General features: G+C 45.7%; 1 protein-coding gene across 3 annotated transcripts in view; it reads left to right on the forward strand.

Moving 5' to 3' along the window:
* The window catches only part of SH3PXD2A (SH3 and PX domains 2A), a 228,968-nt gene that overhangs the window by 42,333 nt on the left and 160,903 nt on the right, over positions 1-25,732 (forward strand). For all 3 annotated transcript variants that reach the window (XM_065746041.1, XM_065746044.1, XM_065746043.1), the window contains exon 3: positions 24,128-24,203. In XM_065746041.1, coding sequence (XP_065602113.1) covers positions 24,128-24,203 — 76 coding nt within the window. The remainder of the gene's footprint in view (positions 1-24,127; positions 24,204-25,732) is intronic.

Genomic DNA, 25,732 nt, shown 5'->3' on the forward strand with positions numbered 1-25,732 from the left:
ATAAGTGCAAGGGGGCCTAGCGCCAGTGGAAAACTCCTGCTTGCACAACGCTTCTCCCCCCACTAGAAAATACGACAAGAAAGTAACAAAATTCCCTTCCTTAACCCTTTTTTCTCCTGGAGATGCCTGACAGGGCCACCGCTGCATGAGCAGTGACAGCCCTCTGCAGCAGCCTCTTCAGCCCTGGTGGGGTGAGGCACTGTATGTTACTGACAGGTCTTCACATGGGGTTTCTGTGACCCTGTCTGCTCTCTGTAGGCATACCACCGTGTTTATCTGTGCCTCAGTTTTCTGATTGTAATATAAATAAAATAATAAAACAAGGCCCTTTGTTCTCATGCTGCCATAATGTGATTTTAAACTCCCAGAGATTATTATTCTTTTTCCTTTTTATTATTTTTTCCTAAGCTCTTCATGCTGCCAGAGCATCTTCTAGGTGAGACGATGGAAACAGGCTGTGGATCTTGAATTGCAGCTTGTATTCATGATTCTAATTTGGAAATCTGCAGTAGAGGTTAGAAAAATAACTAAAAGATCACGGCATTTTGGTAAACATATTTTGTGGTACTCTTGGCTTCACATGCAGTGATTCTTGCTCAGTGGCAGCTGCTGCTTTAGCACAGCACATGTGTAAGCAGGCACTGAGAGGCTCAGGTGGGAGCTCTGCAGCTGCTCCTTGCTCCCTGTGCCTAACACTTGGTTAATGGCCTGCTTCTACTGGCTCTTGCTTCTAGCAGCTACAGCAGGGACATGTTCATTGCATTTACAGGAAAACCTTCCTGGTGTTGTAAAGCAGCCATGTCGGGGTTTTGTAGCTGAGGATTCCTCGTGTTTGCTGTCTGACAGATGTCTGGCCTGTAGGAGAGATCTGTGCTGGGCTGCTTCTTGCAAACTAATTCCCAGTTGTGTTAAGATTCCGTGAATGATATTTGCAATAGCAAAGCCAGATCAGAGCTCTTCATGATGGAAGTTGGAGACCAGCATGAAAGTACTGGACCCATTCCCCAAGCCCATGAGGGGCTGAACCTCTTGGTCATAGGCTACGCAACCAGTGCTGGGGTTGCCACATGATTGTTGGTGATGAAGTGATCCCCTCACATTGCTCCACATAAGTAAGTGACCTGGGATTTCCATGTTCTTGATAAGCCTGAACTTCTGACCTAGCACTGTAGGACTAGTTGGACCTTGGTTTTGCAGCCTGGTATTGTGCTTGACAACGTGGCCTTGGCAAGTGGTACTATTACTCTTCTGCTGATGTGGCATTTCCAGCAGAAGAGTCAAGCACACGCTCAGTAACGCTCAGCCAATTCACAGACACCACTTGTATACAAAACAGCAGGAGCCTGTAGCTTCACTCATTCCACTGTGCTTGTCCTAGAGCTGCATTTCAGTGCTTCCCAAGCCTGCACGTGTCTCATTTGCCCTCAACTGAAGTGGAAGAACAAGGGCTGACTTGTAATGACCTACAATGCCTGATGTTGGCAGTGACACTAGATAGGACCCACAGGAAAATGTAGAGGGCTGCCTAGGGGCAAAGAGAAAGGAATATAAACAATTAATTTCACTACAGTGATTTCACATTTCTTTAAAAAAAGAAAAAGAAAAAAGAGCTCAGTCTTCACTGAGCAAGTTGTCTGTCCAGCAAGTGGTTCAGAGCTTTTAGAAAACCTTACTTTCTTTTTTAAATGCTTCTTAGCAAATCTACTTAGGCACTGTGGGCATTTGGACATTGCCTTGTCCCAAGGATTCAAATCCCAGAAGCATTCTGTCGTGCTATTTCAGCATTGTATATGCATAAATTGGTTTTTAAGATAAGTAATAGAGCAGAGAGTATGGACACGTCATGGGGTTTTGAAGCTGTAGTTTGCTCCATGAAGATGTGGGATGTACAGAAACCAGAAGCCAAAGCAGTGAGCCGAATGCCAGCTCTGTGCTGCTTCAGTGAGGCCTGGAGATCTAAATGCTGTGTTAAATTAGATCATGGTGTTGCTGCACCATTTAATTGTGCAACCCAGTCACATCTGCTGTTGAACGTGGGTCAAATCACAGCGGCTGACTCCGTGTGGGTGTCAGTGTTTCAGTAAATAGGATTGAAAGTATTGAATTAACTCTGTATAGATGAAAGTGGTATGATAAATTGCTTGTCAAGTCCAATTTTCTGTTGTCCTTCACTCTGGGGAGGCATTTGCACCTGAGCACCGTGTGGGGTCAAAACCACCTCTTAATGTAATATATTAAGTGCTGCTTTCTCTTGCATTCTGTGCCTGGGTACTTGGTGTTTGGCTGCTCTACAGAACAAGGGATCCTGAGCTGCTCATCCCTGACAGAGCCACATGAGCATCTGCCCATAGCAAGTACTGGCCTCTGTGGCAGGCTGGTGGCTCATTCAGGCACATTTCACAAGTGTCCCACCATCACTGGCAGCAGAATCCTTTTCTGAGCTGGTAGTTCTGGTAGGCAGCGTTCCTATTGTCCCCAAAGGACCTGAAGAAGAAAGATGCTGTTTTATTGGGACAGTAGGGTGATTCCTGGCATTTCCACTCTATGTTAAATTACATCTTGAGTACAGCCTTGCACCTGTAGAAGGGTGGGGATGCAGCCATTTCACCTGTCCCACTGACCACACTGGGATATGGGAAGCAGCAGCAGGGTTTGCAGCTGGCAGGTGTGCAGGATGGCTCTTTCCCTGCTCCCTGTCTTGTTCTGCTAACTACTCGGCACCACTTTGGGCATTTTGTAGGTACTGTGACCCCAGATGAATGCTGCACCTCTGCTGAGAAACCCGCTGCTCCAGCAAAGTGAGCAGAGTAAATGTTGCCATGCTTCATTCAAAGCCTGGTATCTTAGCTCACATCCCCAGCAGTGCGTCTTGTGCATTTTATCCAGTGTCTCCAAATGTTCTGGTCTGATTCTGTGCTATTGCTGTCTGTACCAGACTGTCAACAGAGGAACCAAGCTCTGTGCTCAGGTGCTAGTGTCTCAGTCACTCCCGTGAGGATAGCTGTGTGCATAGAACTGGGAAAGAGCCTTTCTCACCATAGCAAACTGCAGCTCTCTCCAGGGCAAAACACAGCAGCTGGGTTTAGTGGTGTGCAGTAATCCCACTCTGTGTTTTTGTCTGTTTGGGAGGTGAACAACGGGCCCTGCTGGAGCAGAAATGTCAGGTGGGCAGATAGTAGCTTCTCTACACAATGACCCACACAGATGTTTTGGCTGCAAGGAGACATCTAAAATGTCACAATTGTGAAAAGGCAAATAAACAGGGCTCTTTTCAAGCATTTGCTTTGTGCATCAGTTAGCAAAAAATTATCTGCCTGATGCTGACTGCTGATCTAAGCAGGTTTCTTCAAAGTGGTGAAGAAAGAGGAACTCACTGGCAGCCAATTAGAGCTTTAAAAAAATAAAGAATATAAAGAATTTTATTAGGGAGCGGAAAGAGATGTAAGTTGTTTCCAGGCTGACGATAAAACATCAAGAGCTTCATTTGTTATTGCTAGGGCTATCCTGATTGTTTATAGTGCTGTAATAGAGTAACTGAGGACTGAAGAGCACGTTAAACAAAAGTGGTACTACAAAAGAAGTCACTGCATTCTGTAATTCTACTGTTCTCATTCAGGCTGGAGTTCATCTGACTGTTGCTGCTATTGATCGTCCTTCTGTAATGTGCTGCTCTGTACAAACATGCCTTTTTTGTCTTCTCCAAGCTGTATCAAATACTGTAATGTCCACTCAGTTTGATGGCTGGAGCCCTGTGTCTCACAGGTTACTGTGATTTAAGCAGGACTCAGCAGCTTCTGTGAATGGGCAGAGCAATGGGGGAATCATCACAGGGTGCTTGTAGATCGATGTCTGATATAACCCTGGTGGAGAAGTTTTCAGCATTAGCTGATTGGGGTTAATTGCCCAAGTGTATACCTACAGTCACTGAATCTGCTGGTCCAATTACATCTGTTGTGGTAGGATGTATGGCATTTTGTTTTACAATGTTCCTGCTTTAAGCTCTATAGAAGCAGTGGATCAGCAAGCACAAACATGTACTGGATTTATCAGGGATAAGGAGTATGGGTGAGAACACAGTGGGGCAAGCATATGCCTAAATTTGCAAAAGGAGCCTGGCTTGGGCTTGCTGCAATGCATGAGGGCACTCAGTGCTATGGGAGGGAAAGGAAGGCTGCTCCCTGCGTGATGCAGCTTGCCCCTTTCACGTGGGAGGTTTGCATTAGGAAGATTCCCAGCCTCCAACAAGCTTTGGGGAGCATTTGTGTGCGTGTGAGGGTGCACATGGAAACAGGCAGAAGAGCAGGAGGAAAAGGTGGGGTCAGATAGGTCAGGGGAAGAGGTGGGGAGAAGCAGTGTGGCAGAGAGTTGGATAGAGCTGTGCTGTGAGCACATGGTGAAACATGAGGCATGGGGAATGGAAGGGAAGTCCTTCTTCTCTGATGTTGCTCCTGCTGGGCTGCTCTCATAGCGAGGGATCCAGGCTCTGCAGTCACAGTGTGGGCTTCCCTCTGCTCTGGGCTGTGCTGGTGTTGTCCAGGATGCTATGGCCTCAGGGATCATTGTTCTCCTGCTCCTGCCCTTGATGTGGCAGCCTGGGCCCTCCAGCATCTTGGGAGCTGCTGTGGGATCCTCCTCTGGAGCAGTTGCCTGGCAACCATAAGGTTCAGAGCCAGGGCTTGGCTTCAAGGCCCTCCTTGATGGTCTTGGGGCCATAGTTATGGAGTTTCTCCAGCAGTTGGGATGGGATTGGTTTGACAACAGCTTCCTTAAGGACAGGATTGAAACTGAACCTACCCTGGGAAAATCCAGAGGAAATCAGAATGTGGCTCTGTCATCACATCTGGTCCCAAAGGTCAGCGGCAGCTCCTTGGGGAGAAACGGCACGTCCTTTTTTCCGGGTAAACATGAGCTGTCTGCTGTTCTGAGAGGCTGGCAGTAGCAAGGGCTGCAGGTGGTGCAGAACACCAGGCTGCCACGATAATCCCCAAGACATCGCTGTGAGCACTGGTTGTGTGTGCCAGGAGCTGCACTGGTAAAACCAGTTGGGCTCCTGGTGGCAGATTTCAGCTGCTTCCTTCAGAAGAGTAGCCCAGGGCAAGGTTCCCTTGGTGAAAGAAAGAAATAAAATGTAACTGATGTGGTAGATGAGCTGGGAGTGATTGTCTTAGCAGGTTTGAAGGCTGTTTAAATACCATTTTTTTTTTTCTTCTAGGGCTCAGCCAAAGCCTTAGGATACCAGCTGGCTTGGGGCAGTATCTTTGTCTTGAGTGAATGAATGGAATTGTTTATACTTCTTATTTCCATCATTATTTAAATGTTTGCCTGGCAAAACAATCTGTTCAGCTTCCAGTATTTGTTTCTGAAGAGACATTGCACGTCAGACAAAGATGAGGGCCATGATGGGGAAATGTCAAAGTGCCAGCAGAGCTACAATAAGGGCCACATTCAAAAAACCACAGCAGATAACCCGTAGTGCAAGAGACTTGTTCTGTAGGAACCCTTCCCTTCAAGCTTCTGTACTTGTGTGCTGTTACATCATAAACCGAATCCTTACTGTTCATAATCCATGAAATATTCTTCATGGTGGCTGCTAGGCAATATTTGCTTTTCAGCCCTGATTTATTGTATTTGCCAGCTTGCCCTGTGACAGGCAGAGACACAGGGTGAGCTTAGAAAGTGGTGTGAGAGCTTAACTCCAAGCATGATGGCAGCAAGGCAAGAGCAGAGGTGGTACACACACTACTCTGCTTTGGTGCTCTGAGAAGTCTGTAGAGATGGGGAATGGATTTTGCTGTCAAAGAGTTAAGGTTTTCTTTTTCTCTGGTGGATGTATCCGAGCAGGAGAGGTAAGTTTCTATAGTACCATCTCAGACTTCCTCTGTGCACAAGAGGTCACAAAACCAGAAGCATTCACAGGACACTTAACATCCTATGGGGAAGATCTTGGAGCTGTTGTGGGGAGCTGTCCTGAGCTCAGTGTGGGGTGAAGGTTTCTGGAAGCTGCATTTCTGAGAGCTGTGCCCTCTTCCCTTGCAGTGCCAAACCAGGATCCTGTATCCCACTGTGGGGTCCGTGTTCATGATGGATATTGTTTGGGGTCATTGTACCATGTGGGAATTGTTCCATATGATGCTGATATTCTTGTAGATGTTTACAAGTGCTTATTTCCCTGGTGTTGTTAACCTGTGTGTAGAATCAGCAGCACTGAAACATTTCACCATACTCTGAAAAAGCATTTACCTTACCCAACCCAAATGAAGTACTAATTAATTTTTAAGTTTTTGCAGTAGCATGGCATCAAGTGGCATGCTGCTCTGAAGAGATTTTTCCTCCTCCATCCTTGTCATCTCGTCGCATCCTCTGCCAACCTGAGTCTCTCTAGAGGGGCTGCATAATTAGTGAGTGCTCTGATTGCTGTAGGTAACGTGTTGCATCTGCTGGTTCCCTGTTTTTTGCAGCCTTGAAACAGAGGTTCAACACTGGCAGGTCTTCACTAACATTAATTTTGTAGTTCTTCTTTAGTCAGGCTCCTAATCCTAGAAGTAAAACAAAGTGTAATTAAGCTATCGGATCTATGTGTATTTAGAGAAATGAGTAGGTTTTCTTTTAAAAACATTGGGGGCGTCACAAAGAGGTTCACAGAATCATTAAGCTTGGAAAAGATCACTAAGAGCATGCATTCCCACCATCAACCCATCCCTACGATGCCCAGTAAACCACATTCCTCAGTGCCACATCTCCATGTTTCTAGAACATCTTCAGGGATGGTGACCCCACCACCTCCTGTGCCAATGCATCACTGCTCTTTCTGAGAAGTTATTCTTGGTACCCAACTTGAACCTTCCCTGATGTAGTTAGAGGCTGTTACTTCTTGTTGTTGGCTTCTTTATTGCATCCATTTAAATATGCAGTGTGATACTAGTGTTCCTCCTCTCTTTAGGGGACATCTTCCAGTTGTCCCCTGTGCTGTGTGTCTGGCACTGCAGTTATACACTTCATCAAGCCTGCTGGTATTTCAAGGCAAAGCATGAAACTGCAATGAGTTGAGAGCTTGACTGTGTGAAGGGAGTGTGTGTGTGTGTGTGTATGTACGTACGTACACCAACGTATTGCTGATTCCTACTGGCATAAATCAAAATTACTCAACTGCATGTTGTTGGCCAGCAGGTAAATGTTACTTGTCACAGAAAATCCTGGGCTCCTTGGGGCCAGCAGGATTGTGGGTTTCAGTCTGCTGCTTCTCCAGTGTGCCCAAGTGGCTGCGGAGTGCTGCACATGGCTGGTACATGATCTGAGGTGGGAGACAGGTTGGAAATGGCCTTTTTAAAAATGCTGATGTCAGAGATGAGAAGTCTCAGAAGAGCTCAGCAGTGATGTACTCTCTCTGCTTATTAAGAGCCCAGTGAGATGTGATTTGTAAGAGGTGTATTGTCTGCGTGAGTATGTGAGAGAGAAATTCACCACGGGCATTGGCCCAAAGCAGTATAAGGTTTGGGGAAAGATGTGGGAAAATGCAGCTGTGATGATGCCAGCTCCTGCTTCAGCCTCCCTCTCCAGAGCATATCTGACAGCTGTGAAGTGACACCACGTTACCAAATGCTATGTATTCATGGGATAGTATTTTTAGAACTGGGCAAACATTGAAGAAATCTCTGTGAATATTATTTGGAAGCTATGGACAAATGGTTTTACCTGCTTTTTAGGTCACTTTTCTGTATTGGTTTTTTTTAATCATCTAGAATGAGTTTAACGTGAGCAGATTTGTCCAAACTAAGAACCTCAAGGGAGCAGTGCAGAACTGTAATGAGTAGCAGATTTCCTAGTGTATGATTTCTCACTGTCTATCATAGGAACCTGATTGACAAAGGATTAAAATCACTCTGTTGGGGATCAGAAGGGGTAGCTGGCACACTAGTGTCAGATGCCTGCTCAGCATCCATCTGAGCTTGTAAACATCCTTCAAGAAATACCTGAAGAATATCAAACTCTACTTGTGGAAGCAGAGAAAGCAGTGAAATTGGGCAAAAGGACCGTTGGCTGTAAATCATTCCCTTGTTTTTTGAGGTTTGGTTTGTATAAGTCGTTACCAGCACCACTGCTGCCAATATCTATATCTGTGAGGATCTCCTGGATATACATCTAGAGTTAGGAAATGCAACAGGTTCTTTCAAATGAATTATGTCAGCTGAGGATGGTTTGGACCCATTTTCCGCACTGTTGGTTATCCCATCTCCTGTGTTATCCCACCTCTGTCACTCAGGTGTTGGAAGCTCTTACTGCAGCCCGCTGGGTATCCCCAGCAGGATTTAAGCTCAGCCCTGGCAGGAGCCCACTTGTTTGTTAACCTTGTTCCAGGTTTTGTTTGCTGGAACAATAAAACTTGGGCGAGCAGTTGGGCTGCAGGACCAGCCCCACACAGACCTACGGCCTCAGGGTTTCTCTCACTCCAAGTGCTGCTTTTTTAACCAGAGATCAAGATTAATTTTCACACAGAAATTGTGGAGAAAGGCCAAATGCCTTGTTGGGATTTCTTTTCCGTGGCCTTTCTTCCCTAAAACAGTCCAAACCCAAAGAGTCTGAGCAGTGACAGTCCTCCCCCTCCTTGCTGCTTTGCCACTCATAATCGCTCTCGGCTTTCCATTATTTATACTGCCGGAAAATCGCATGGAGTTCACACCCCCGGCCCTGCAACACAATTCCGCTTTTGTGCGGAGAACACAATCCTTCACTTTCATTAAGTGTGCAGAGACCGAGATGAGAAGTGCCTGTTGTGTTAGCATCCCTTGGCTCACGATGAGAGGAGACGGTTGTTTCCACAAATGTCCTAAATAGCCCTGCAAGGGTTATGGGGAGTTTATTTACATTAATGCATTTAAGTGCAAATAGAAAATGGCCCAGCCAGAGTGGAAAGGTTATGCAGGGCTCTGCCAGGGCTCTTGTCCCTGCCACCTCGCCCCTGCCGGCTTTCTGCTCCCGGGGCTCTGATGTGGGAAGGCTCTGTCTGGAAGGGGCTGTAGCTCTCAATGCCGGCATGCCAGAATTTGCTTACAGCACAAACAAAACCATCAGTGGTGTTTCTTCCACTGTGTACTGCTGTAGGAGAGACTCCTGCTCAGGCACACCCCAGCCTGAGTTTTGAGAACTGGTTGCTGTGTGCTTCTTCCCTTAGTACCTAAGAACTGGTCTTTTCTGCAGAAGTGCTGAATGGAATGGGAAGTTGGGAGTTTGTTTCCCACCTTATTGCCTTCCTGTCTGCATAGAGTCATGGCACGTTTCTCCTTTTCTGGAGCCAGAGTGGTTTTGTTTCTCATGCAAATGCAAGTATCCCGCTGCAGAACTGTCTTTTGCAATTTCTCATTTCCCCCCCTTTGTGGGAAGCATCCATGAGTCTTCAGTGGAGCAAAACATAGAGGAGCCATGCCACTGAGTGGATGAGTCTTACAGAAAGCAAAAATACCCATGGTCTGCAAAACCATAGCTTTTCACACACTAGTTCCTGGGTGCTCTGTTTGAAGAGCACCCTGCAAACCACGAGGCTTTGCTCTCTACCTTTCTCATTTGATTTAAAAAGAGAGACCTGTTTGATAGGATCTGTGCAGGAAAGGGAGGGCTTGAACTCTTATAACGTGCCTGATTTTTTGGCAGTGCCTGGATGGAAACCTGCTTCCTCCCCTCCTGAAGCTGGGCAGTGAGTGCCTCTAACCTCACTTTTCTGATGCTGTCCCATTCAGTTGTTTGGGTTAGCATTTGCTCTTCCCTGCCCATTTGTGTGAGTTGCTGACAAATTCACGATTGGCAGAAGCTGTGAACAAGCTCACCCATGTCTGAGCAGAGGTCCAGGAAAGCACCAGGGTATGTGGTACAGTTTCTGTAGATCTGCAATGCAGACTGGTCTCTGTATAAGAGCTGTTGGTGAAGCATTGGTGACCATGCAGGGGTGTCTGATTTAACAGGTGCAGTCAGGGGCGGGTACTAATGGATTTAGCAGTGTCTTTACACACTGAGTTGATATAAGAGCCTTGCATGCAAGTCTTAATGCATTTGTGTTTTTTAAGGGTGTGTTAAGAAAACCTGTGTAACTTGCTGAGCTGCTACCTCCAGCCAGGTGTTCTAAGGGAAGTGACCGCAAAAACATGTGAGGGAGGGGAGGAAAATGCCAAGTAAGAAGGAATTAGAAAACAAAACAGAAAAAGACCGAGTTAAACGATAGCAGGAAAAAATTCTTCCAGAAGACGAATGTGAGTGTAAGGATTCAAGTTTTGTTGTACAGGAAGTGTGTGTTATTCACCTGGAACAAACAATTTCACAGTCTCTTCATTTTTTCTGGTCAATCTCTGGCTTAGGACAGCCCAGCTGGTGGCACATTTTGGCCTTTGTGTGGTCTGGGGAGCCTTGAAATCTAAACCCAGGCTTATCTTCATCACAGCTGTGCTGCTGCTGTCTCAGCAAAACTGGTGCCTGTGTCATCCAGGTAAAAAGCTTTGGGAAGGAAAATATGTTGTGGTTTGTCGCATGGTGAGTACTTCCATGCCTGTAACTAATCCAGGTCAGTGTGCAGGTTTTGGTGTGTTGGTGTCTGTGCAGCTCTGTGAAAACAATGGAACTGTGTGTGATGCTTATGTTGTCATGCTGAGAGTTAGAAGTTGCTGGTCTGACATGTCTCGTTTGCAAATAAGGAGAGGATTTGGTATTTGATGTTTCAGGAGATTCAGTTACCACTGGGATCTGGAAATAAGGAAGACAGCATGTTGTGTTCCACACTGATAGTCCCTGGTGGCCCTTATAGAAAAGGAGAAGTTTGCAGTGTTTCTGATTTGGGGAGAAACCGTTCAAGATTTGGCTTCGTTCTGGGTATAGAACAGCCCTAGATTATGAGGCTGAGCATGGGATGCTGTGGGCTACAGGAGTATTAGCACTGCAAGGTCATGCCTGTTGCTATTACAAAACCTTATGTCAAATCCTGTTCCACTTTGGGGTCAAAAGAGATTCGTTGCCTCAGTTTTTGTGTCATTAGGATCTGGGAGTCTTCAATGTGGGACAGGGAATGGGGAACTGCTGTTGTGGCATGGCAGGGAGGTTATCTTCCCATAAAATGGGGGTTATAATCAGCCTTCCTGGAGAAAGTTTATTCATTAATGTTTATAAAGCACTTTGAAGTCTTTGGCTTTTTAGTACAGCCAAACATTAGTTGTATTACAGTAGCTAAGCCAGACCTTAATGACCACGTTCTCTCTCCTCCCCCTAAAACCCAAGCATTTCTAACAGGATTTGGTGAAGAAGTGAAAAGTCAGCAGAGTGACCAAAGAAAAGCAAACTTCTCAGCAGAAATACAAATAGCGTTTTTCTTTCTTGGAATTATGTCCTGGGCAGATAGTCTTTCACTGCCAGAAATAGAATTTGTAGAAGGAACAAGAAGTTGATTTCTAGGCTTGATTTCTAGGCTTGTACCATGATATCCCAGTGGATCACTGGCATAGGATGTCTGGTCATGAAGCCCCTGTATGGATACCTCATTGAGCTTGGTCCTAGGTTGCCTCATTAGGGCACTGGTTTCCTGAGCAGCAGAAACAGATGTTATCTCCTCCTGCATGTGCTGGCCAGGGCTTCCTCCTGTCTCCAGCGTGGCTCATAGCTGCTGTCCTGAGGATAAATGCAGGGGCTGATCCTGAGGGCTTGCAGGTGGCATTGAAGCAGTCTTTTGTGCAGGGGGTCACATCTCATGGAGGGAAATAACACAAAGTTGCAACCCATAGTGGGGTCAAACTCTGCAGGTACACTTTGCGTGTGGAGAATGGGCAACAAAACGGCAGTGCCACGATGTCGCACAGACGTAATGTTGTATATTGCCTTAAGATTTTACAAGGGTAGACAGTGGTAGGACAAGGGTGAATGGTTTTAAGCTCAAGAAGGGATGGTTTACATTGGACGTAGGGGGGAAGCTCTTTATAGAGAGAGCGGTGAGGTGCTGGAACTGGCTGCCCACAGGCTGTGGTTGCTCTGTCTCTGGAGGTGTTCAAGACCATGGATGGTCTCCAACCAGATCTGGAGGTTGGTGATCCTGCCTGTTGCAGAGGAGTTGAGGACACATCCCAAAGTTGAAGATGTACCCACCCTGGGTCTAAAGTGTGTGAGATAAGAGGCTGGGGTTTGGCCAGCCCTGCAGCACAGCATGCCCTGTTACAGCAGGATTGTGGGGAAGGTGGCTTGCAAAGCAGAGAGGAGCCAGCATCCTCCCCAGAAAGCTGCCATCTCTAACAACATGTCCTTCGAAAGCACCCTATGATAGCTGAGCTTGCAGCCAAATTTCTACCCATTCTTTGCCATCTTCTCATCTTTCCTCTCCAAGCCCAGTCCCTGGAAGGATGCTGCTCTCCAAGAAGACATTCCAGGGGGGTTTCATCACAGCACTCACTGCCACTGTGCTGAACTTGTGGTTCAAGCACCTGCTGGTTCATTTAATAAGCAACAAATGGGAGGCGTGGGATGGGGGAGGAGAGAGCAGCACCCTGGGGAAGTATTTGCGAGGCTGTGATCTATTTTATTTTGGGCTTGGAAGGCAGGCCGTGAGGAACGTTTTCCAAAAGGGCTCCATAAACCACCTCTGCTCACAGGGTGATTATTTGAGGAGGGAGATGGGTGTGGGTTTAAATCGGTGCTGCTAGTTTCTGCAAATAGCCACAATATTTTTGATTCATATTTCAGGCTTCCCTCGCCCATGTCTTAATGTTAGGAGCTGTGAATTTTCCATGTCATTACAAAGTCTCTCTGTAAAAGATAGCCCTTTAATTTTGTTTTTATAAATTGATTTCAGATACATCAGACTCTCAAGTAAGTTGGTCTTCAGGGTGGAAAACTAACTCTTTCCTTCCCTTGTGGTGACCTGCATTTATTTGTATTTCAGGATCACAAACCAGCTCCAAGAAGACATAGGTCTCTTTGGTGTCTGGGCTGGAAAATTCATGAGAAACCTCAAGACTCAGTGAATACAAATTGCAATAAATAATCCCTTCGTACAGAATCATTAAATGAGCTCAAGCCCTTTCTGCAATAAAGGCATTAATATAGCTCAGTCTATTTTATTGAATAAGGGAAGGGAGATGGGGACAACTGGAGTGAAACTTCAGGGCTGAGCCACATGTGCTGGATGCTCACTGTGCTCCTGCACTTGAGAGAACAGCAGCCAGAGCATCGTTCAGGAAGGGCTGTGTGTTCACCTTCCTTGTGCTGCAGCCCACACGCACTGTGGCTGGTTTTCTCTGTTGGGATGCAGTTTTAACAGCTTTCTCTAGTGCTTCTACACCTGGTGCAAACCATAATTTGTAGTCTAATTTACATCTAATTACATGTAATCTAATTACATCTGATTAATGCCCCCCACCCCCGCTTCCTTCCCATCTTGACTCAAGTGGAAAAGCTGGGTTTTAGAGATTCGGGTTTTGGACTGCCCCTGCTTATAAAAGTTTTCATCTTTTCTGGATTTTAAGAGAGTAAATCCATTCATGACCACCAGGTGCTCAGTTGCAACAGTGGTTGGGGCCACACTCAAAGCTCAGATTCATCATTTTGTTCTCAAGTGAAGTTTTAAATTCAGTCCTGGCATTGGGGTCTGGCCCAAGGACCCAGTTCTCCTCCTGTAAAACTGTCACCGTCTTTAACATCAGAAATACTGTAACAGCAGCTTTCTTTTCTTGCTCTGTCTCCATTCTGTAGGCCTGCAACATTGTTTAAGAAAAGCCGCTTTGTATTTGTTTATTGCCTACGTGATATTCTGCTTTCTCACTCCTGCCAATGAAACAATATCAGTTCCTGGAGACTGCCCAGTTCAAAAGGCCATTGGAAGAGACAGCCCTGGGAAGGGAGTTTGATTACATGTGAAAATCTGCTCATATCATGACAAAATGAATTGCCTTGGCATGAAGGACTGAGCATGGAAAGTGCTACTTCTTCAGCCTAGAAATCCTTATCTCAGCTTTTCCTACTGCTTTTCTGAGTCGTTTTTTGTTTGTTCTTCCCCTACCTGTTTGCAGGTACACAAAGCATCTGCACGTCTCCTGGACAACCCTGTAGCCCCTCATCATACTCCTACTATAGTTTTACCCTCTTTCTCCATATTCTATCTGATGTTAGGTTTTTGCTGTGTGAATCAAATAGGAACGGTACCTTGAGGGACACATTCAGACTCAAGATAAGTCTGGAGTTCTTCTTCCACCTTCTTCTTTGATATCTGAGAGATGCTTTTAAGTAGACAGTCTGCCACTGAAAGCCTTGATGCTTGAATCATATTCTTCAGCTCAATTTAACAGAAAAGCAAGAGAAGCTGTCTTCTGGCAGTTTGCCTTGTTTCATGCCACAATATGGCTAATAAGGGAAATTTGTTTTCCTTTTTGAGCCTCTGTTGTATTTGCACTGATTAATGCTGTTCAGTCCCACATCCAGGCAAGGGGATCTCCTGCTCAGGCTGCTTTTGCTGCCTGTAATGGAGAACAGCCTCTTTGCTTGCTCCTTCACCTGCTAGTGCTTGCTTTAGAAATATGAGCATCTTCCTCTGAGTTCAAATCCTTCTCCACGTTGATACTAATCTGTAAGGTTCAAAGCAGGGGTGAGATTTCAAAGCCTCCTTAACCATTTTAGATTTCCAGTGGGGGATTCAGGCTGTGTTGAAATCCCATGTGTGGAACCACACGGAATCGCATCTCCACACCTGTTAGAGAGGGAAATTTTCTTCTAAGTTTTGTTTCTGTTTTTCTTGAGTTGTTCTTAGGTTTTTCTCCATTTGTGGCCAGCATGAGGTTCTGCATCTGACCTCATGGAGAAACGTGCACCAGCCCCAGATGAAGGGTTGGGTACAATTGTCTGCACCTGGCTTAGTAAAATAGGTTATTTGTGCCTCTGCATATGTGCCTGCTATGTAATTTATTTGTTCAGTTACTTAAGCCAAAGTTTCCCCCCCCAAAGGAAGCCCTAATTAAGTGAGATAACTTTGCATCTGGATTGCTGGCAGAGAGCAATGAGCATGTTTGCTTTCAATGCTGGCCACAGGTGTGCAGCTGCTGTGCTTCCATACCCTTTTCTCTCCCTGTCTGATAATGGAGATCAGTAGAAGCTGGAGGTTACTGAGGCTGATATATTACTTTATGGTGGAAAACTGTCCAAGAGTTTGCCTTTTCCTCATCAGGATCCATGCACAGAACTTAATTTTCAAAGTTGCTTGCATCCTGGTAGATAGCAGTTGGTGTAGATCTTCCCACCTCCTCCTCATTTCACTTCTATTTTGGGATAATTTTTTTTTAATTGAAGTTTTAGGGTTAGCTTCTGCAGATAGCTGAAGATGCAGTTCCTTAGACAAGCTGTATTCTGCTCCCTTACAGCCCTGATGCCAAGGTGCTAAAGGCTGATCTAAAATACACTGAAGATAACAACAGACTTTGTTATAAAAGTTTTCCTGAGCATCAAATCATGTTGAAATTCAGATACATCACCCTACAGAGCCTGTTGGGAGCAGGGTTGGGGTCCCTAGACCAGCAACTGGTTTTGGATACCACCCTGCCATCATCCAGTTTGACCTGGATATGGCCCTGAGTGGTAAATCTTGTTGATGCAAGTTGCCATGTTCCTGGATGCATGCTTTGACGAAACATCATTGAGCAGTTTTGATGGGAGGTCTGAAATGTTAACTCCCTGCCCCAGCCCAGGGGCAGCAGGAGAGCTGTGTGGTACCCGTAGTTTGGTGGCGAGACATAGGCCAACCCATCCATGGGGATATTTCCTCAGTCTAGATATTCTTCCCATGTCTCTCTATTGTGGCTTTGTGTGATGGGGAGGAAGACAGAAAAGTGATGTGAAAACCCCTCGGGAGGGTGTGAAATAGCCCTAAGTGCTTGCATAGTACCCAGCAGGATTAATGCAAGATGTCTGTAATGCTTGTCCATCCTGCCTGTCTGTCCCATCCAGCTTCTAAAGCTGGTTACAAAGCACAGACAGGCAGAGATGCTTGCTTCCTCACTGGTCCTGCCCTAATAGGCATCAGACCGGTCAACAAGTCAGCCTGTAGGTCTCCTCCTTCCCTTGCAAGTTTCTCATAAATGTTTGGGATAGGTTAGACCAAATACTTTTCCAGGGTTTTCTTTCGTTCTCATTTAATGTCCTTTGGGACATTCAAGTAGCTGTATGGGTCCTCAGGGCACAGGCTGGAAGGGTTCAGGCATTGCCCAAATCTCTCTTTTCTAAAAACTGACCAGTACCCACACAGAGCCTTGTGGGTAGTGACTGGAAGGAGCTCACATGGGTTTGGGTGCCCAGCACCCATCCTATGAACTTGTGCTGGGGACAGGAGGTTTCTTTGAAAGCAGCTCTGTGGGATGTTACCTGTGAACTTTAACAGAGTGGGTAAATGTGTGGATAAACACACATCTGTGAGATGCCAGCATGACAGATATTGGTAAGAATGACAGATTTTTGCAAACCTACATTTGTTCTTACGTTCTGGATCATAAATCCTCCCTCTACTGCAAGCCCAAGGGAGAGACCCCAGCTTGGGGTCTGTCTTTCCTGGGCACCAGGCGGCTTGGCAAGGACACATAGTGGGGCTGGAAATGTAAAGCCTTGCAGCTGGGTCTGAGCTGTTTGAAATGCCTGTCCTACTGGCTGCTTGCTTACCTCCCCGAGGCCCAGAGCAGGATATCTGTTACACGCACAGCTTGGGTGATGGGATTTGTTGTCTGTGCTCCTTTCTAAATTACCCTAAAGACAGGAGACACATGTGCTTGGAACCACATCCACAGGCAAAATATCACAAAGTTTGGAGGTAGGGAGAAGACAAAGGAGCCTCCTCTCAGCGTGTAGTTAAAACCTGCCGTGTTTTGTTTGGCACCATTTCTTTGTTGTACTGAGCTGCACAGTTGGTCTCCCCTGTCTCCCCAGAGCTGTGAGCAGCATCCTACAGAGATGACCAGATACCATTTCAGATGGAGCTTCTAAAGTGAAATGTGCCATTGTGTTCAGAGCTATTGTTTCTGTTTTCAATATTAAAGTTACTTGTGGTTTCCAGGGGACAATATATCAAGCAGAGCTAACAGGCTGTAGAGAAGATGTAGATTATGAAAACAGAGGGATTAAATTTCATACATTTGGAGCTAAAGTCTCATCGCTCTCATAGCGTAAGCGGGGAATAGTCTTACAGACTCACAAGATTCTACCAAGTGAACCAAGGGGTTGTTTTAAGCAGGTTTAGTCAAAATGGTGGTCACTGCTGGTGAACAGCTGAAATTTCATGGAGGATTACTCTGTGTAGTATGATCGGCTACAGTCCAGCATATTAATGAGGTTTCAGAGGCTTTGTGTTGGTTGTAACAAAATTGATTTGTGTTAATGGGTCTGTCTGGATGAGCAGTCCTGTCCTAAAACACGGGTGACATCAGCTCTTATACTTCAATGAGAGAGCAGTAAGGGCAGAACAGGGTGTTGCAGTCCACTGTGGATGTGATTCTGCAGCCCTGTGGTAAAACCAGTGTGAGCTCAGCAGTGGAGTGGGGATGCTGCAGTCCCATCTATTTGGTGCTCCTCTCCTGGACTGTGCTGCAGATCTGCTAGGCACACTGGTAAGGGTTAACATTGCTCTTAAACAGGAGGTCAGGAAGGCGCCCTACATACAGTTACAGTCAGCTCCTCTCTCTGCCTTGGGATTTTACCTCGGCCTGCTGTGAGCCCTTTAGGACTCACCCAGGTGGTGTAGCCTGAATGCATGGGCTGTCTCTGGATGTGCCAGCTCCTGAAAAAAAAAGGCAAAATTAGGAGCTTCCCTCAGAAGCTCAGCTAACTGACCTGCTGGGGCATAGCATCAGCACATCTCTGATGTCTCCACGTGACCTTGGTGTGCCATATAAGTGCAGCATTTATCTCTTCTATTTTCCCTATAAAACAGGCATTATGGTATGGTCTTCCTTCCCAGAGATGTCAGTGGAGTAAATGTGCTGTGGATAGCAGTGTAACAGGGGGCATAGAACCACCATGGATGATGGAAAAGTATGAAGTAGCCTTTGTCTAAGCATCTTCCAGTGCAGTTAAGTCAGATGAGGCCAGACTAATTTAGTAGTGGGGAAACAAAATGCATCTGGCAGGACACATCAATAGCTGCTCTGTGAAGGGACACTGGGGGCTTTCTGAGAAGCTCTTTAGAGATGCACCAAGAGCCTCTGACATACCAAACCAGCACCTCCGAATGTTCTGCCAGTCTGTGTTAGCCACAAACGCTGGGCTCGTTTTGTGGGGCCCGTAGAGAAGGCTTTCTTTAAGAAAAATACCGAACGTCTCAGCTGGGAAACGGCGTTCCCTCTTTTGATGGATTATGTTGGGGAAATGCCCCCACTCCCTGTGTCCTCTCCTTCTCCTTCTGGCTGTTTTAGTTGGATACTGAAGGGCTTGTAAGATTTCCAAAATTTCTGGTGGAAATTTTCAGACCTGAGAGAGGCATTTTCCCTTTGGGGATTACACCATGCTTTAAATGTCTGTTCTTTTTACTTTATATGCGTTTTCCTGCTTTTGTTTGACTTTCTCATGGATTGCACTATATTTAATTCAGAACATGTCCTATAATGCTCTAATTGTCAGGCATGTCAGCTGGTTATCCGCATGGCGTTTGCTTTAATTTTTTTCCCTTTTTGCTTTCAAAATAAAAGGAAAGCCAGTTGCTGCTGCTTCTCAGGGACTGAATTAATGCACTTCTCTTATATGCTGTGGCATCATGTAACACCGGGAGAGAGACAGCGTCACCGGCTGCCTGATGCAATTATTCCTGCTGCATTATGGAAATGGTTACTGCTTTTAGAGGAGATGGAGTTTCACCTCCTTCTGCTGCATGAGATATCAGTTATACATGAGAGTGGCTAGCAGATGGGCTGTGTCATTTCATGCTCTCGCCCAAAGATCTTCAAGTCTTCTGCAAACATTCTCAATTTGATGCTGTGCTAAAGCAGCTCTGTTTAAATTCTGTTTCTGGAGGGGTAGGAGTTAGCCAGACCTCCTGCTGCCTTGTGTCTGTGAGAGCAGATTGGTTTGTCATTCCTGTGAGAAGGTGAAACAGAGGAGGAAATAGAAAAAGTTTTGTGTGACCCACATCTAGCGGAAACCCTCTTAGAGTCTATCTCAGGGTCTCTGTGTGTTAAAATAAATCTTCTGTGATTGCAGCTCTGAGCCACTGGAGAACTTTGATTTTATCTGTGCACAAGGCAATCCTACGTCCGCTTGAAAGGAATCAGCAAGATATGCATTCTGATAAGAGATTATGTGGGTGTCCTAATTTGCTCATTTTAAGAAGTGCGGGGGACTTCAGTCTTATAACTGAAGGAAAGTTAAAACGGCTGCAGAGAAGGAAGAATTAACAGCCCAGCAGGAAACTCTAGCTTGAGTCCATAGGGTATGGCATACATGGAGATCAGGTAACTGTCCTAATGGATTAGCTTCAGGGAGGTGGATTTAGTCACACTCTTCCAAAACCTCATAACCGAATAAGGAACAAAGGTCCCAGTGGCAAATGTTGTAGGATCAGCCATTAAGCAGTTTATATTTTCATGTCCCCCGCACTGGCTGGCTTATAGCAGAGTGAAAATCAGATCTCTTGAGGAAAACGCATCACCGGGTAGATTCAGGTGCTTTTAGTCCTTGTATCTAAAAGGGAAGGAAATGTTTTGTGAAAGTCTAATCAAGGTAAATAGAAGGCAGTAAGTAAATAATTATCAGGAAGTTGCTTGGCTTCTCATCCTTAGAGATCTTACTTTTAGCATCTCAAAGGGTGTTTGTTTTTCTTTGTTAGATTTCTAATCAGGTGGTGTTGTCATGAGGCAGACAGGGAGCTGAATCCAATTTTCACAGGACAACTGATGGGAAGTGATCACAGATGCCATCAGCTGGTGGCTGCTGAGACAAATGAAGTCCTCGTTGGCAGGAGCATCTCTTTCTTCACTGCATAGTTACCTTCTTTGGCAGAGGTGATCTGAACCAAAAGAGATGAACAGTTTAGCTGTGAGTTAGGATACTGGCTGTATCTCTCTCATTTCACACACAAACAAAACGTGTGGGGCAGCTTCCAGCAAAACCTACATTTATACTAAAAGCATAAAGAGCGTGTTAGCTATCTTTCAGTTTCTGAGCCTTTAAGGATGAATTTGCCTGACATTTCAGAATTTACGCTTGGCACTGTAAAAACTAGCTGGTTTTGGTTGTGTTTTACAGTGGACAATGATTCTCAAACAATTGCTGATTTCCAGGGCTGTGACTTCAACAAAAAACAGTTCTTATTCAAGTTGATATCACTGAAATCCTTTTCCATTCTTTCAAGTCAAAAGATTTCACAGTTCTTTGCAAGGAGTGAAGTAGGACAGTGCTCTCATTTGAATGAGTAGCAACTCACACGAGTGATTCTCTTGTTTTTTAATATCATTAATTGCATTATCACTTACTGTAAGAAAGTAATAATCTGGACCATAAGCTTTATCTACTAAAAGTTTAGCACAGAAACGAGAACAAAGCTGCTTGGAGCACAAGGCAGGACTCAGTAGAGAACTAACTTAGGAAAGCTGTTGGCAAACCCAGAGTAATATGGGGACAGAAAGCCTTGGGACGTGTTTTTGGTGATGAATTATTTGTGGATGCACATCTGTTGTGCCAGAAGCAGGAATGGGGTGTGTTTGTTCAGCCTGACTCCAGACACGCTGCCTGAATGGGTGGGAAGCTCATTTCCCACTTTCCTATACCCTCCCTGTTTCCAAACAGATCCCTCACCCTGTGACACAGGGATGTGCTAACAGATTTCTTTCTGCTCATCACATTGGTCATGCAATTGGAGGCTCCCTCATGGTAGGGTTCATGTACTAATACTTGCAAGCAGGCAAACCAAGTACAAGCTCCCACAGGTTTGCTGAAAATATATTGCCCACTTGTGTTTTCTTGTCTGCCTGAAGCTAGCTACAGCCCTAACTGCATCCTCTGGGAAGCCTCCACATCCAGACTGCCCTTCTTCCCTTCACCCTGGGATGGTTTTAGTCTGCAGGGCAGAGTGATTTTCTCATACAGTGACTCACGTATCCTAAGTTGAATGTTGTGTATGCAAGTGGCACTTTGAGGAGATTGCCTGTGTCTGAGCAGGACAGCCTGGGACATTAAGTGAAAGAGCTTTAGACTAGATATAAGGAAGAAGTCTTTTCTGATAAGGGTGGTGAGGCATCAGCACAGACTGCCTGGAGAGGTAATGGATGCTCATCCCTGGATACACCCGAGGTCAGGCTGGAGGGGCTCTGAGCACCTGACGGAGCTGTAGGTGTCCCTGTTCAGTGCAGGGGAGTCGGGCCAGATGGCCTTTAAGGGTCCCTTCCAACTCAAATGATTCTATGATTAAGTGAAAGATACGATTAATAAAAAAACATATGTATACTATGCAATTATTATTGCAAGTACTAATAATTTCCTTTCATGGGAAGCCATTTGTCACAAAGAGTTTTTAACTTTCAGATGCTCTGCAGGCATCAAACTAAATGAATTGAAAATCTGTTTATTGGTCTTTGGCTGTTAGTCATCCAGATGGGGAAAGTGCTGTGACTACCAGGAGGAGTTTCAGTGGTTCAGCCCTGTTCAGTGCAGGGGATTTGGACTAGATGACCTTTAAGGGTTCCCTCCAGCTCAAACAGTTCTGATTTGGGATGTTTCATTCAGGCCTATTGCTGGTTTTTTTCCCCCTAAGCTCATCTCTTTGTTGTCTTTTACTTTGCCAAGTGTTAAAGGGCACAGAATCCTGCTTTTCCAAGATTTTAGATCTTGTACTGGTTGTGAATAGCAGAACTGTGTGCAGATAGGTGCTGAAGTATGCCCCGTGCTTCTTCAGCTCTTTGTTGGGATTTGGCATCCTGAAGGGTTTCCTGCATTGTGGAGCTGTTGGGCAGCGGTTATCTTCCAGTCTGTGTTGCAGGTTTTCCTTGTCATTATTACTTATTTATACAGACAGATGTGCTTGGAATGCTTTTTATGTGTTGATAAGAACAACTGGGAATAGAGGCAGGTACGTAATTGCTGGACTGCTGTGATGTCCTTGCTCTGATCCTTTGAAAGATCTCAGTTAAGTTCTCCATGTCATGCCAGATAGTTTCATCCCCACCCTTCTCTCCTGCCTAGGCATCCAACACCAAGCCTATCACTCTTGATGGGGTATTGCAAATGCCTGAGCCAGCTGACTGGTCCAGGAGCCAGAAGCCAGCAGCACGTGGTGTCTGGGCTCAGAAGCTTGGAAAGGGACTGTCACTCTCCTCCATGGGTGCCCAATTATGTATGACCTCTTCAAGGAGTAGCAGCTTCACTCCTTATCTTTAGTTTTACACAAACGTGTGTGTTGCCCACTGGGACACTGTCTCGTATATCAAAGATAAGAAATCTGCTGTGCTTCTAGAGGACTTTACCTTTTGGGACAGGCTGTGTCCCTGTGATTTGTACTGGTGACCTCTTGAGCAGCTCTGGCACCCCCAGCTCTCTGCCATCCGAACCTTCCCAGTGGAAGTAAGAGCTGGGGCAGAAAAGTCTAGGAAAGTTTAGCCAGACTCTACCAGCTGTTGTTTATTGTATCTATTTTGCTGATGTCCACCCTTTAGATAAATAGCACTAAGTTGTACACGTTGTGACTCTCTTGATGTGGTTAAAAAGGCTTGTATTAGCCAAGCTAATCTAACTCCAAGAATAACCATGGGAATTTGACTGTATCGGTTCCAGCTTGAATCAGTCTCTGTGTAGTAAAGTGAGAATCGCCTTCCTGGCTAAAAGAGCAGGAGCAGTGAAGCCTCTAGTCAGTCACTGGGGAATTTCCCCCTCCCTTTTCTTCTCTTTGAACAGAACTCCTGACCTCAGACACCCAGAGCAACATCTACAAGAAAACAAAATTTCCCATTTTCAATAAAAATCATGTCTCCGTAGGCAGAAAAGTGAGTGAGCTAACAATCTGAAAGCTACGGTCTGTTTATTTACCAGGCTGATTCCCTGATGGGGAAACATGTGGGATCTTTTAACTTTTTCTCCTGCACAGATGTTCCTTCTACTCCCGAGTTTCCTCTTGATCTCTGGTTTGCTGCACCATATGGTGAAAATGGTGGAGATGCTGTGTGCAGTGGAAGAGAAGTAGGGTTCTGTGTGCTTAAAACAAAAACAGTAAAAAAAAATATATGTTTTTTTTCCTATGTTAGCAAAATTTTTTTTAAGGAAATCTGTTGACGTAGCAGAAGGGTTGTTTAACTCACAGACCCTCGCTGCTGGATGCATAATGCTGCTTCAGTTCAATGCTGAATGAAGAGTGTTCCCAAACAGAGATCATGAGGGTCATTTAGGAGCACGGGGTCAGCGTATTGCTTGCCCAGGCACAGGTGGAGTGGTCTCCCCACCATGCACATTAATCATGGCCATCAATGATTCTTTAAGTTCCTCAAACTAGAGGTTGGTTGCCTCCAACAGGGATCTGTGCTCAGTAGGCCCTTAGGCATGTGTTAAAAGCAAGTGGATGTGATGGACAGTGCCTAGGAGCTGGTGGGGCCAAACCTTAGCTGGGTGAAATGCTGGCTTGGGTGGTCCGTAACCATGTGTTCAAGGGTGCTTGGCACCAATCTGTTTCTCCCTTGGAAAGCTCTGAATAGACCAGGGCAGTGGGCAGTGCCTTGCCAGTGAGAAAATAGATAGGGTATTTTGTTAAAAAACCTCTAATCCTTGTTGCCTGAGCAGCATTTTTAGCCAGGCGGGTGGTCTGTCATGGGGACAGGTAAAAAACGGTCTCCACAACCTGGGCAGACTGGGGATTAGAGACGAGGTGTGTGTTTGTGATGAAGGATGAGAGCCTAATTTTAGAAGCATGGCAAGGCCAGGCTCAGATGTCTGCCTGGGCCCCATCCCAGCTCCTGCACGCTGCCAGAAACTTGCCCTCCCTTTCTTGGAGGGAGCTGTGTCATACCTTTTTATGTACAGACTCCCCTGCAACTAGGCTGAGGGATTCCTGCAGTTGCTTTGGTTTGCTAATCCTCTCAAACCACACACAGACCAAGAAATCCTCTGTCCCTAAGCAGCCAGTCTATACCATTCCACTAAGACTTCTGTTCTGTTTCCTTTGCAGATGCAGCTTCTGGACAAGTTCCCCATTGAAGGAGGCCAGAAAGACCCCAAGCAAAGAATCATCCCTTTTCTACCAGGTAATGTTATGGTAAAGGCCCTAAGCAAGGTGAATGAGAATGTCTGGGGCTTGCATTTCCCCAACCATGGTCTTAATACTTTTTGTGACCGGTCTTACAAACACCTTTTCTCTGGCAGCTTGTGATACCAGACCTTTTCTTCCTCCTAAAATAACTGGCATGGTCGTTATGACTCCCAGTGGGGGCTATTATATATCAGCTGTTCAGGTTCAACCTGGCTCATGCCCTCTTGCACAAAGTTGGTTTCTGGGGTACTGTACCCGCAGACTACAACTATACACAGCCTGGAACAGGGAGGCCACTGGAAGCCAAAGACACTGTTGTCTTCATTTCTGTGTGTCACAGCCCTGCAGGCACTGTTACTGCATAATAAAGGATGAATAGTTAAAGTTGCTACTGAGATACAAAGGAAACTGGGAGACGACTAAATGCAAACAGGGGTTTGCATTTTGTTTTTGCCAATTTTGTTATGCATTTTGGTTTTGGCCAATACTGGCCAAAAGTAAATGAATATCTCTTTGGCCTGAGCCACTGTTTCTCTGACAGCTTTCAGAGAGGGTTTGGATGTGATAGATGCCCTCTCCTGAGAGGGAGTGCACACACTTGCAGCAGTGATTGCAGTGCTGGCATGGCAGTGATGAGCCAGACCGCAGCGTGCTCTTGGAAATTCAGACTCAGGCCAGCTCTCTATTGTTTGACTGCACGATTCTGGCTGTTGTCTTAAAGTTTGGCTCACTGCACTGAGTGTTGGGATAAATGGAGTAATTTCAGCCTGTTAAAAGGTCCATTCTGCCTTTAACTATAAGAAGGAGATCCCAGCTCTTCCCCAAAAGGAGAAGCTACAATGGGAGAGCTTAGCCCTCTGTGAGCATGCTGTGGTCTGTGACACTGTTTTAGGCAGAGAATCTGCTGCTGATGTGTGGTGAGCACAGCTAGCAGGGAAGCAGGGAATTGTAAACCACCAGTGCAAATATGTGACGCAAGCTTTGAAGCCACAGTAGGTCAGTCAGCATGTCAGCCTGGCAGCCTCCATGGGGCTTCTAGAAGACAGCCCCAGGGATCAGGGTTTGCTCTCTACAGCTCCCCTGTGCTACATCCAGACCCTTTGCAGCCAGGGGGAGGTGGTGTTGCCTTTTATTTCTAACCTGGAATGAGAGGAGTCCAAGATCAGCATTTATTTCCAGTTGAGCCACCAACAAGCTCATAGATGAACCACTTTGTGAAATCCGTATACAGTGAGAATGGGTACTGCCTGCCTGCCTGCCTTTCTCACTGCAAATCAGTTTGAGATTCATGAAAAACACTGTATAGGTGTGCAAATGACTTTAGGTGAGGAGCTGTAGGAAAATCTCTGTCTACAAGTAAGTTTTTCCTTCTGCACTGACCGTCACTGGCCAATTTCTTTTACTTTGTCCTAGAAAAATGTTGGCTGAATCCAGGTCACAGATGCTCGTTCTGTGTGCAGTTCCTAGTGATGTATATTCTGATATATGAGTGGGTGATATTTGTGGAGAATGAGATATATCCCA

This window comes from Cyrtonyx montezumae, unplaced genomic scaffold, assembly GCF_038088225.1.
Source record: "Cyrtonyx montezumae isolate F1298 unplaced genomic scaffold, pur_monq_1.0 scaffold_4, whole genome shotgun sequence".
NCBI classification, from domain to species: Eukaryota; Metazoa; Chordata; class Aves; order Galliformes; family Odontophoridae; genus Cyrtonyx; species Cyrtonyx montezumae.